Genomic DNA, 13,330 nt, shown 5'->3' with positions numbered 1-13,330 from the left:
GAATGACAGTTGTGTGGCCGTTCTGTGTTGTGTGGGATGAATGACAGTTGTGTGGCCGTTCTGTGTTGTGTGGGATGAATGACAGTTGTGTGGTCGTTCTGTGTTGTGCGGGACGAATGACAGTTGTGTGGCCGTTCTGTATTGGGGATGAATGACAGTTGTGTGGTCGTTCTGTGTTGTGCGGGACGAATGACAGTTGTGTGGCCGTTCTGTGTTGGGGATGAATGGCAGTTGTGTGAACATCCTGTGTTGCATAGGACAATAGCTGAGGTGAGCAGCTGTCCCGACCACAGACCTTTTGTTTTTTTTGTTTAGTTTTATTCTCTTTGTTTTTCTCTCATCTACAGAGCTGCATTTTCCAGTTTTAGCACTAAAATGTATGTACAGACCTCAGCAAGTGTCTGGTTGGATCCAGTGCATGGATCACAACATTCTTGTCTGTTTTTAATATTATTAATCAGATTTATTAAGACCGTACGTTACCTAAAACCTCTTTTTTTCCTAAGTACTAAGAACTTAAACCAGGAGAGTTTCCCTTTTTCCAGGTTTTCCAAGGTGTTCACCATTTTTAGTGCTAGGGGATGTATTTGTATTCTATCCTTTCTTCCCACTCTGGCTCTGGGGGACGCTTCAGGCAAAGGTTTTCCTGCAAAGCATAAAAAAGGCAGAACCATGAGCTTTGTTCCCCGATGTGTCCAGCGGAACCTAGCACCAAGCCTGGGTACCAGGGGCACTCGCAGCCCTGAAAAGCTTGAGAAATAGGAGAATTAAAGAAATTTCTACTAGGGTGGAGCCGGCCACTGAGTTTTTTTTTTTAACAGCACACACTGTGGTAAACCATTCTGTTCTTATTGTTTTTGCTAAAGTCAGTCCTGTGTGTGGTTTCGGTACACCGCTTGGGTAACTGTTGAAACTGCTGTGGTTTGAAAATAAGTTCTATTTTGCTTTTTCTTCAATCTTATATTCCTCATACCCCCTGTTAGTGGAGGCTCACCATGAGTGTTGAGTGAGCACCCTCAGGGGTCTAGAACTTCATTTATCTTTATTCTTTGCCTTCTATGCTGTGGGGGTCAGGTAGTTCCTGGCACAGATGTCTAGGAACGATGGTACCGAACCGTGGGCCTGCATCATCCAAGTTAGTTTTTATACTGATTTTTTTAATGATTTCTGACCCCTTCTCTGAAACACACCTCAGTAAAGATTTCTCGTTATTCATGTTTCCTGGAGCCATGAAAAAGCATGAAACCCTGGCTTTGGTCACATTATCATGAGATGGTTTCAGGGACTGGAGGCAAATTGAAGTCACTTTGTCACATTCGAGATAAGCTGCGCCTCCGAAAATCGGAAAAACGATTAAGGAGTTAGCAGAAGTGGTTACATAAAAGCAGGAACTAGACCCAGAATGTTTTAAAATACAGCTGCTAAAAATAAATCAGTGTGCAAAAGTGGGAAGTTTGGCCGGAGGGCATTACCCCTGCAAGGATGGCCCGGGCTTCTTCCCACAAAGTCCCTGGTCATTAGCAAGGTGAACAGGGAACTTGGCCAATCTTGACCATGTCAGGTGCGATATTGCCTCTACGCCAAAGCTCAAATACAGACACCCGAGAAAAAACCGTTTTTTCCCCTCTGAAAACAAGAGGCAAGCAGTTGATGCGCCTTGGTTTCATATTAACATAGTCATGATTTCAAATAACAATGGTTTCGGCAACGGAGCAAAACCAGGCAGAGGCAATTCTTGGTGTGAACGAAGCTTTTCATCTCTTCAGTAATCTCTTTGCTCGTCAGAAACCTCAGCTCAAAATTGTAGCAGGTTGGATTCTTAAACCACCACTCCCAATTCTTTTCTTTTTTTTTTAATCCCCCAAACCAAGGGAGAAAGATACTCTCTGAAAAGAAGAAAAACAATTCAGAAATGATGAATTTATTTGAACCTTCAGCACGGTGGTGGTTACTCTTGGGGCCTAGCTGGGGTCAACCTCCTCTTACCCCACTGCCCAGACAGTCACTGGTCCACCCCACGTCAGCCTGTCCCTTGCAAATGCATACTGTTTACTTTGCTAGAATTTGCTATCCAGGTTAATTTAGTTCTTTTCTACAATCCTGGAAGGCCTGGTGCCTTTATTCCCTTCTGGTTTCCCAGAAGTGCTTCCCCAGAGGGCTCTGGGTCCCTTAGGACCCATGGACTTTATATGGGCAGCACCTGGCTCTGGAGGTCCTGCCAAAGCCCATTGTTTGCCAAGCCCTGGGCTGGCCAGCACCAAGGACACAGGGCACTAATGGCTGGCACCTGCGGTGTACTGGGCCCAGACCTCATAGACCTGGCCCTGGGGCATGCTAGAGGCCAGTGCCAGGGGACTTGGACAGAGCTGTGTCAGCACCTGGGAGAGGGGGGCTTCTAGGTGAAGGGAGAGGCTATGCAGAGGCAGAGAGGGGTGCAAGAGACTGGCTGCGGCCACCGTCTCTTCCTCATGAAAACCCATGGGCAAGACACTGTCCGCCAGGATAACGCTGCCGGTGGCCTTGGTGTCTCCTCACATACACCTGTTCACAGCCATGTCCCTTCCCCACTCCAGCATGATTCTGCTGGGGCAGCTACTCGGCTCAAACAGCAAACATTGATGTTCACAACTCCAAGATCAAGGTGTCAGCAGATGGGTTCTCCTGAGGCCTCTTTCTTTGGCTTGCTCAGGCTTCCTGTGGTCATCTCTGTGTGTGTCTGCATCCTGAGCTCCTCTCCTTTGAGGACATCAGTCATTGGGTCAGGGCCCACCCCAATCACCTGTTTTTTGTATAATTGCTCCTTTAAAAATCCTATCTCCAAATATAGTCGTATCCTGAGTTAGTGGATGTTAGGACGTCAACATAGGAATTTGGAGAAGGTAATGGCATAGTTCAGCCCTTTTCTTGGATTAGGATATTGAGACTAAGAGTGGCCTTGCAGGGCCAAGGAGGTGGCTGCTATGCCTCTCACTATCTTCCAGGGCCACATCCGCCATACCCCATGGTGAGCCTGCAGAGCTGAGCACAGGTGTTGAGGAGGAGAGGGTCCTCAAGAAGGTGCCAGCCCATAGTGGTGTTTGAGTTGGGAGTACCTTCTGAGCAGAGCCAGGAAAGAAACCCTAGGGCTACTGGGGGAGAGATGTGTGCCCAGACCCTGGGGAGGGCTGTCGAGAGATGAGGTTGGTGCTGCTGGTTATGAGAGCCTTTCCAATTCACAGGGACTGTCAGCCTGAGGTGGGACTGGAGTGGAAGTGAGTGGTTTTTTTTTTGGGGGGGGGGCTTCATTCAGTAGAGGGCAGGGGAGACACAGGGTTGACAGCAGGACCCCCAGCCACATGGAGCTGTCAAAGAAAGAAAAACTACACGGTTAAGTGATGTGACAACAAAGCTGTGTGACAAGGGCTGCGGAGACCGTAGACTGGGAGTTAGCCACACTAGCCAGCCTTAAGGCTGCTCCCAGGTGATGCTGGAAGGAAGGACCAGAGCCAGGCAGAGGCAGAAAGGTACCAGTGTGGAGGAAAGGGGGGTTACCCAAGTGGAGAGGCCTGGGGAGGGCTGAGCAGTGAGAGGAAAAGTCACTGTGCTGGTGGGTTTGGCTGAGGGGAGGCAGTCAAGGTGGGGAGAGATGGTTTCTAGGGATGAGAGAGCTGAAGGTAGTGCACCCGGCCCCCTCTGGCCCAGGGTGGTCGAGTTCCTATTGCTCCCAGAGAGAGGATGGGGTCTGCAGGTCCCTCCCACAGAGCTGCCTGCCCCCTCCAAAGGGAGGAGTGACTTGCCCAGGGCTCATCCCATGAAGCAAGAGTGTGCCAGTTGCTGGGGGTGGAAAGTGGTGGGGGCAGTTCTTAAAGGCCAGCAGGATAGGCTAGTGGGGCTGTGGCCAGGAGACCCAGGAATGTCAAGGGAGGAAGAAGGGGTAGGGCAGATGGCACGGAGCAGCAGGCAGGCAGGAGGGGCATTTGGGAATAAGAAGGGACAAGACACAGCAGGCTGTGGGACTTCCCTGAGGAGTCAGGTGTTGTCAGAGGGAGAACAAGGCCCACATTCCTGCCCCAAGGTGGGCTGGGCACCGCCTTTGTGAGGAAGGGTCTCGTATGGCTCACCCTGGGGTTTGGGCAGAGCTGTCTATGTGAGCTCCTTCTACTTCCAGGGCTGCTTTACTAGCTGGGCTGGTGGCTGACTGAGTTGATTTGAAGCCACAGGGCAGTATAACTGAGATGGCAGGCCATAATGGGCATCCCCTCTAACCCTGCAGTGTCACTTCCAGAAAATCTGCATAGATGGGGCGGTGTCTGTGGCTCAGTGGGAAGGATGCCGGCCTCATATACCAGGGGTGGTGGGTTCAAACCCAGCCTTGACCAAACTGCAACAAAAAAACAGCTGGGTGTTGTGGCGGGTGCCTATAGTTCCAGCTACTTGGGAGGCTGAGGCAAGAGAATCGCTTGAGCCCAAGAGCTTGAGATTGCTGTGAGCTGTGTAATGCCACAGCACTTTACTGATGGCAATAAAGTGAGTCTCTGTCTCTACCAAAAAGAAAGAAAGAAAGAAAATCTGCATAGATGGACCCACAGCGGGGTGCTGCTTGTGGCATTGGAAATCTGGAAAGGTTTCCCATGTTCGTTGGTGGCTAGAGGTTGGCCAGGAACTCTGCAGCAACCCAGGCAGACCCCTTTTGGGCTACTCTGCTCTGACAGCCAGGGTGCTGGCTGCAGGGGTGGGCTGCCCACGCTTGTGGCTCCATGTCCTTCTGTGCACGATGTGAAAAGGAAGACTGTTCATGTTTCCTTGAATGCGCAAAAAGAAAGGGGCAGTGGCTGTGCTGGGCAGTGAGCAGGCCAGGTCCTCTCATTCCAGTGACTAATGCACCCACGTGTGGCCATACCCCTGGCACCACCGCCAATGTCCCAACACCATCTAGGTGAGACTCAGGACTCTCACAGGAGTGGGTAATCCTGCCCGAACTCATTCCTGTTGCTTCCTTGATCACCTGTGCCCTTGATGCTCAAAGCTCTATCCCTAAGGCTTAGAGCAGACTGGGTTCCAGCAGTTCTATGTTATGTCACCTGGTTCCAGTTGGCCCCAATTGAGAGACAAGTAAAGTTCAGTTTCCAGAAGAGGGGCTGCAGGCCTGATGGGCCCCCACCATACAAGTGCCTGATGTGCATGCTGGTGCAGTTCACCTTCTCTGAGCCCCTGCTCTTCATTTCCACTTTGCAGATAAGGAAAACGAAGCCAGTGGAAAGAAGGCACTTGCCTTTGCCAAAGCCCCAGAGGTACAGGTGGCAGATGCAGGCTGTGGCCCTGTAGCCCTTTGGGCCTTGAGAATTGTGGCCTGGGCTGGTTGACTTGCTGGAGAAGTACAGAGAATGGCTTTAGATCTGGGTGTGCAGAGGGACTGAGGCTAGTGAAGAAGGTGGGCATTCCAGGGCTGGATGCTGCCAGGACCAGCCAGAGGTCCAGGGTAACCATGGAGTTCTTACTTTCTTTTTGAACATTAGCTTTGAACCTTAAAGAGTCACCATAGGCAGCTCAGTTAGCAAATTGGAATTGTATCAAGTGTCATCAAGCCTCCGGCCTAGGGTGATGCTCAGATCAGATTGAATGTCTGGCCTGCAGGTGCTCTGACCACCTTGTGTACCTATTGGGTAGACAAAGCCGTGTCAGGCAAGAGCATCAGGTCAGCTATGCTGGGCTGCAAAATGGCAGATTCCAAGAGGCTTTTCTAGCAGGGGGCCTCCCTTCACTAGGCAAATCTTGAAAGGCTGGGAGAAGCCACCTGCTCCTAGGCCACCCCCCATGGTCTCACAGCCTTATTTCCCTTCAGTTCTAAATTGAGATGTGCCTTGCTGTAGGACCCAGGCATCCTGGAGTCACCTGCTCGGCAAAAATCCAGAAGGGCCCAAACAAACCCTGCTCCTTTGAGCCACCAACACCAAAGGGACAGCCCTGGGAGCCAAAAAGAATTTAAACAGGGCAGCAGAATGCATTTGTCTGGTGAACCGCCTGCAGACCCTCCTACCTAACATGCCTAATAACTCTACCACATTGTGAAACTAATCCCCCCCTTTCATGTCAAGTAACTCCCCCGCCCTTTTTTAACTTTTAGAAGCTTACAGTGTATTTTTCTGCTCAGCTGTGATTTTAACACAGTGTGGTAGTAAGTATCTTGTCACACTCAAGTGAATCACTTTGAAATGTGCCTGCCTGTAAACTCTTTAAGGACAACTTTCATGTTTTGGCTGGTGTATGTGTGTGGGTTTGTGTGTCTATGTCATCCAAAGTGTTTTTATTTTGTCATTCACAACCTGTTAAGTCCCTGGGATAAAGCTGAATAAAACTGGCATTTCCCAGGGTCCATCCCATTAGCTGAATTCCTAGCTCTCCCCAGAAAAGCAAAAGGGTTTCCAGAGAAGTCAGCTGGGCTTGACCCACTCATTTACCCTGCTCTATTCAGTGGTGAGTCACTTATATTTCTTTCTTTCTCCTTTTGTTTTTCTCCTAAACTTTCCAGGTAAAAGTACACCTGTAAGCCAGCTTGGTTCTGCAGACTTTCCCGAACCCCCTGATCCATTCCAGCCACTCGGGGCTGACAGCGGCGACCCGTTCCAAAATAAAAAGGGGTTTGGGGACCCATTTAGTGGAAAAGATCCATTTGTCCCCTTCTCTTCAGCTAAGCCTTCTAAGGCCTCTTCCTCGGGCTTTGCAGACTTCACCTCTGTAAGTTGAGTCGTCCGCACCCGCGGCACCCTCTCCCACCCTGCGCTTGTAGCTCCTCTGGGGTTATTTATTTTATTTTATTTTTTGTCTCCTTCACTTGACAAACCTCCCAGCTTATTCGTCCTCGGCACCTCATGCTGTCTGTCATTTGTGTTATTTATTCGGTACTGCCGCTTCTGTCAGAAAAAGTTTCTTAATAAAAAAAAAAGAGCTATGGTCTGTATATTCTATGTATGGTAAGGGCATATGGTTTTCTTCCTGCAGGGTGGTAGAATGTTATTATTTCTGTCACATGAAGCTATTGCCTTCAGTGATTTTTGGAAGCCAAAATGTCAGACACTTTTGAAGTATGAAAACAATATTGCAAACGTTAGGTTAGGATTCTGTCATCCCCAGAAAGGTCTTTATGCACAAAGTCCTGGTGGTTCTGGCCAGATATGTTTTGTGCAGCAAGTACAGATTGAAGCCTTGCATGGAACACAAAGGAAAAACAATTTGATTTTTTTTTTTTGACTTTTCTTTCAATTACCAGCTGCAAGGAATAAAGAAATCCAATCTAGAACAAGCACTCTGAACCCTATCCTTTGCCAAAATGAAACAAAACAAAAGGGCTCAAAAAAGACACTTAGCAAAGTTAAGTGCCTTTTCAGAAGCTGGTTCTGGGATTCTGAAAATCTGGCTTTGTTTCCTCTGTGATAAAAATATTCCCGATTGTCAAATGCTGTCCCTTGAGGGAGTCCTTCAGCACCCTCCTTGGTATACAGAACTCTTGTTCTCTAAGAACTGCAGGTGTTGTTTTCTCAGAAATCAGTTTCACAAAACATGGTTTTCCTCCCTCAAATGTGTTAAATATCTAGTTTTCTCATTAAATGTAAGATGTATTATGTGTAGTTGGCTATCCATTTTAAAATAAGCCCTGCCTTATCAATGAACAAAAACATCCGATTTGTTTCCAAGCCATCTTGGTGACATCCACTGTGCACAGCTATCCTGTGGCTTATTTAAAATTGCCCAAGACCCTACCACGTTGCTGGCTCTTGTTGACCTGTAAATATTTTATGACAGCAGTTAGTTCAATTTTGTTGACAGTTTGTGCACACTGTGGATGGGTACAAAATGGTGACATTGTTAATAAAAACCAGAAACAAAACCCACTTTATCTAGAGTTTCTTAAATAGCATACCGTTTATTTTCTGGTGGAAAAATATTAAATGCTGTTAAAAAAAAGAGCTATTCACACATGACTCAGGTACTCTGTCTTGGGTAGGGAAAAGTTAGGTGAGTGAAGTTTGCTTAAAGAAATGACTGTTCTCTTTCTGAAATGAATGGTTCTATTTCCTGTGACCCTAACCGCCACCCCCAAGGGGCTCATTTTTTAGAAACTTTTTTTTTTTAATATCCAAGGCCTTAAGCTATTGTTTGGCTTCACATTTCTGGTTGCTTCAGGACAGTTGTTAACTTTGATTTTAAAACACACCCCACCCCCCACCCCCTACCCCACCACCCCTATCATTCATCACCCTCATCTTCAGGTGGGAATCAATTGTGCCCAGGCTAATATATATCTCCACTGGTCTTCTGTTTAAAATCACCTTTTCGACTGTAAACACCCTGGTTTTTCCAGAGGAATTTATCAGGTAATGCAGTTTGGCTTACTCTGATGGGATGGGTAAAGCAAAGACAGGACACTTTGTTGTTTTTGTTTGTCTACTTAATCATACCATAGTCTTACCCATCCCTTCTCTGGGGACTCAGAACATCTTTCCAGATTCATGGCATTTGGGGATTCACCTGATGGGCCAGTGGTATCTAGGTTCACCAGACCTTGAATGTTTGTGCTCACTCAGAAGAGGCCAAAGCTGGGGTTCCTCCAGTTTGAGTATTTCCACCTCCCTGAGTCAGTGCTAAGTGATCTCCAGCTGGCCAGCAGACTGGCATCAGGAATCTTGCAGATCAGGTGTTCTAAGAGTGCTGTTCAGGATATGTTATTACCCGAGCAAAAGGAACTCAGTCCAGGTTGGCTGCCAGGGGAACTTATGTCACTCACATGCTGCTTTTTGATTATCCCTTTGGAGCCTTGGAGCCCTGTCTGTGCCACTCTGGAACTCTCTTAATTTACGAGCCCTGTATTTCTATCAGTGGGTTATTTGTGCTTGTAGCTGTTCAAGGAAACCTCTTCCTCCTCTGGCATTTCTTTTAAAACAAACCTTTCTGCCTCAAGCAAGTGTGTTTATTAGGAAGTAGCATTTACAGATTAGCAGAACGGTTCTTCTTTTTCTTGTAAGTCTGCATTAAGAGTAGCACACAGATCTCAGATAAGCTAAGCTGTGCTCTGTGTTGTCTAACAAGTTGGATGCAATTTCCACATCAGAATAAGTAAAGGAACAGGAGGCAGCTAGGAGTGTCCCTGCATGCAGTAGGGCTTATTCAGATGCCTCAGAGCACAGGTGCATCTGTTCCTAGGGAGGAGAGGTGCTGGGTGCCCCAGGGGGCCGTCCATGATGCCCCCTGCCCCCATGTGCTAAGGCATCTGCACTACGAATTTCCAAGAGACTGCAGAAATCAAACCCCGCTTAACTTGCATCCTGAGTGGGCAGACCTCAGCAAGGGTGTGTCTTAGAAAGGCAGTGTTCTTGTACCTGCTGTGTCTTTGTTCCGTGCTGTAGCAGAGGGAAGCAGAAATCGGAGCTGGTGTGCATCCCACTTACCATTCACGAAACCTCAGCACACATGGGCCTTCTAGATCCTGGTCCATCTTGTGATCCCTCTAGATCAGAGAACTAGAAAGTGGCCCTGTCTCCCTTGTTCAAGACATAGAGGGAGCTGCAGAGACTCTTCTTTTTGGACACCTTGCCCAGACATCACAGCAAATGTGTGCAAACCTCATAACTTCGTAACACAAGTCTCAGTGTCAGATTCATGAACCAGCCTTGAACCAATGGACTCCAAAATCACCCAGAAGTTTCCTGTTGGCATGTTTAATTTGGAAATGCAGACCCCTCGAGCGGGAGGCTCTTCTATGACATTTTGGGACACATGAGCTAAGAAGAAAAGGCCAGAAGGTGTGGTTTGGACCCAATAGGCCTGTTACTTGGCTCCTTGGGGCTGGTTCTAGACTTTGATTAGAATCATCACAGTCACTCCTGTCAGCTTCCCCCACTGCCATCTGCAGGGCTGGCGGAGGGCGAGGTCCCTGTCAGTGGCACTATGGAACAATTTCCACCAACATTTGTTGTTTTTTCCTTGTTTTTCTCCAGATGAGGTGTTGGAAAATTCCCCAAAGTGTGTGTATTGGGGGAGGCACTTATCTGTGGCCTGTGATGGGAACACAAAGGCCAGGAGGAGGGACCAGGTTTTAGGGATTCCAACCCAGAGATCCATTATGTCCCCAAGTGCTCATTTGGGCAGTGCCTCTAAAAGCCTTGGCCTTCCCTCCCAGGGGACGTTTTTCCTTCATACTGAACCGCCACACACCTATCCCCTGTGTGCATCCCAGGGCCAGGTGGAGGGAAGCCTCCTGGGCTCTGCACCATCCTGGTTGCCGCATCTGGCTCTTTCCACTCATCCCTCCCCCATACTAGCCATCAGGCTGTGAAGCCTTCAGAAACCACCCATCTGAAGTCACCCCACTTACTTGCCCGCAGAGCTTCTATGGGGCCCCCAAGTCCCTCCTTCTAGCCCATACTGCATCTTGGTGACCTCAAGTGGGGCACTGAGCCTTGAACCCAAGATGGCATACAGGCCAGTGCTCACCCAGCGTCCCTGTCAGTCACAGCTGATAGCTTCATGCCCTTTCCTTGGGCCCAGGAAGGGGGTCTAGAGTGTCCCCATCTGGTCAGAGGGGTGCTGTGACAGCAGGCCCATACCCTGGGTTGTCATACATGCTACGTGTGAAGAAGTGGCCATGAGTGTTCCCATGTGTACCCTTTCTCAGTGCCCCTGGGGGAATCTACAGGGGCCCCCATGAGGGCCTAGATCAGTGGTTCTCAACCTTCCTAATGCTACAACCCTTTAATACAGTTCCTGTGGTTCATGACCCACAGGTTGAGAACCGCTGGCCTAGATCATAGTGAGCTTGTCACTCTCCTCCTTAGGGGACTTTGGGAAGAGTCACACTCCTGCATGTGTCATAGCTACGCATGTGTCTTATCTTCAGTATTGCCCCCAATAAAGTTTAGGAGGGAGTTGGACAGAGGCAGTGCATTGGATGGAGAGAGATGTTGATTAAGGGAAACTATTAAGACCAAACAAGCAACAGCTTTCCTTGGGGCCAACAGTGCTGGAGGTGTCTCACGTGGGGACAGAGCACAGAGTGATGGGGATGTCAGGGAAATGAGAGCCCATGGCAGGGAGGAGCTTTCAAATGCAGCTTTTCTTTTCTTTTTTTTTTTTTTTTTGAGACAAGAGTCTCACTATGTCACCCTCGGTAGAGTGCTGTGGCATTACTGCTCACAGCAACCTCAAACTCTTGGGTTTAAGCGATTCTCTTGTCTCAGCCTGCCAAGTAGCTGGGACTACAGGTGCCCACCACAATGCCCAGCTATTTTTTTTGTTGTTGTTGCAGTTGTCATTGTTTTTTAGCAGGCCTGGGCCAGGTTAGAACCCACCAGCCTTGGTATATGTAGCCAGTGCCCTACCCACTGAGCTACAGGCACCACCCCGGCTTTTCTTTTCAGCTAAGATATGTTGAATGGTTTGAGATCGCCTATATCTGGATAAAGATGGTTTTCTCCTATTTTATTTAAAAGAATGATTTTTAAAAATTGAACATTTCAGAAAAATATCTCTATAAAACTGCTTATGGCAAGTAAATACCAGGGTTTTGGTGAATGTGTGGATCAGAGCTCCCCAGCATGGCTGGAGATAGAGATGCTGCACTCGCAGCGGGCAGAGTCATCCCTGCATTCTGGGGCTTCAGAGCCCCTTGGCGCGCCTGCAGCTCAGGTGTACGTGCACCTGAACCTCCCATCTCAGCACCTCTTGGCCACTCAGCATCCTGGTGTTGTCTGTCCCAGGTTCTCTAAGGGGTGGGGCAGCTGGTTTCTCTGAGGCCCAGAGGTCATCGTTAAGGTCACACTCAGCCATGTGTCCCCTCTTCCACGCTACCTTCTAGCCTTGCAAATCCCTGACAGCTGACAGGTGTCAGCCCCGGAGCCATATAACCCACCCTCCCTTTTTCCTTTGCAGTTTGGCAATGAGGAGCAACAGCTGGCGTGGGCCAAGCGGGAGAGCGAGAAGGCAGAGCAGGAGAGGCTGGCGAGGCTGCGGCGGCAGGAGCAGGAGGACCTGGAGCTGGCCATCGCGCTCAGCAAGGCCGACATGCCCGCTGCTTAGGCGCGGGGCTGTGAGCGAGGGCAGGATGGGGCGCAGGCGGTATAAGAGTGGAGATGATGCAGATGTCTATATGTACACACACACACTCAGAGCAGTCCCCATTTCATGTTGTGACATGCCACAGCCACCATACATCAAGAACTAGGCACTCTGGAGGGCTCATTCAGGTCATGCAAATGCAGCTGCAGTCAGAAAGACCTGGAGAGATCACATCTCCTTGGGAAGTGTCTTGCACAGGCTATCTTGGGTCCTTCTCTCCAGTATGCCACCCACTGTGGGCTAACTGAACCCACCTCTTCCTCTGAGAACATGCACAGGGCGGCTGGCCGAGCAAAGGGGGGTGCCAAAGGCCTCCCTGCCCCATCCCTCCTCACCCCTGCCCATCAGCCCTGCCCCCCGCATCCAGTGAGACACACTCCCCCCAGCGATGTATGCATTCGTTGTATAAAAATGAAGTTTGAATGATTAATATAAAATATTTTAATATAAAACACAAGAATCTTCTTTAATCTATTTATAAATTGTTTTCCTTGCACTGGTAGCATAGGAGCAGATCAACTTTGGAAATGGTTGCACATTCCTGTTTAAATCCTAAGTTTTTGAGGCTACTCTAGGGCAGCGATTTTCAGCTGGTGTGCTGTGAAAGGATCTTAGGTGTGTGGTGAAAATTTTTAAAGATCATTAACTAAATTATTTTTGAAAGAAGTTCAAAGCACAGTAAGTATATTCTCTTTATTTTACTGTTTTTTGATCAACATAATTTAAGTGTGGCGTGGAAGTTTAACTATAGGGTAAAGTATGCCATGAGATTTAAAAAAAAAGGTTGGAAAACACTGCTCTGGGTCCTTAGAGAGAGCCAATTTTGGAAATTTTCCACAATTTTCCGAAATGCATCCCCTGCCAGTGCAAAGAGTATCTGAAATCATTGGCTGTGACCTCACTGCAACCAAAGCACTTTGACACATGACTCCAGTTTGAGCTTCCTGCATGTGGTTTACCAATGCTGGGTGTGCACAAAGTTCTTCTCACCACCAACCCGCGCACATTGATTTCCCTTAGCTCATTCTGGAAGATGGATATAGTTGGGAAGATCCTCGAGTTGTTGAGGACATTGCAGATGTCCTCTGCACAACCCCTACCCTGACCCCTGCGTTGTATACCAGGTCAGCCTTTTTTAGATTAAGATGATTAGAAACTCACAAAGTATTGCTGGGCCCAAGTCAGGGTCAAACCTACCAGGGTCAGAGCAGCCTGAGCACAGCCTTGGATCAACCTTTATGCA

At 48.5% G+C, this 13,330-nt stretch overlaps 1 protein-coding gene across 4 annotated transcripts in view; it reads left to right on the top strand.

Annotated features, from left to right (window-relative positions):
- Nucleotides 1-12,486, top strand: part of EPS15L1 (epidermal growth factor receptor pathway substrate 15 like 1) — a 113,745-nt gene extending 101,259 nt beyond the window's left edge. For 2 of the 4 annotated variants that reach the window (XR_002774983.1, XM_003796525.3), the window contains 2 exons: nucleotides 6,509-6,714; nucleotides 11,902-12,486. Coding sequence is in view for 3 of the 4 variants with exons in the window: in XM_003796525.3 (XP_003796573.1) it covers nucleotides 6,509-6,714; nucleotides 11,902-12,048 (353 nt within the window). In the remaining variant the exon portion in view is untranslated. The remainder of the gene's footprint in view (nucleotides 1-6,508; nucleotides 6,715-11,901) is intronic. The other 2 variants (XM_023517193.1, XM_023517194.1) reach the window with 2 other exon arrangements.
- Nucleotides 12,487-13,330: the final 844 nt, after the last annotated feature.

The sequence above is a fragment of the Otolemur garnettii genome, unplaced genomic scaffold (assembly GCF_000181295.1).
Source record: "Otolemur garnettii isolate 467f Iridium unplaced genomic scaffold, OtoGar3 scaffold00105, whole genome shotgun sequence".
Lineage (NCBI taxonomy): Eukaryota > Metazoa > Chordata > Mammalia > Primates > Galagidae > Otolemur > Otolemur garnettii.
The sequence above is the reverse complement of the archived record's forward strand: the minus strand, read 5'-3'. Positions and strand labels throughout refer to the sequence as shown.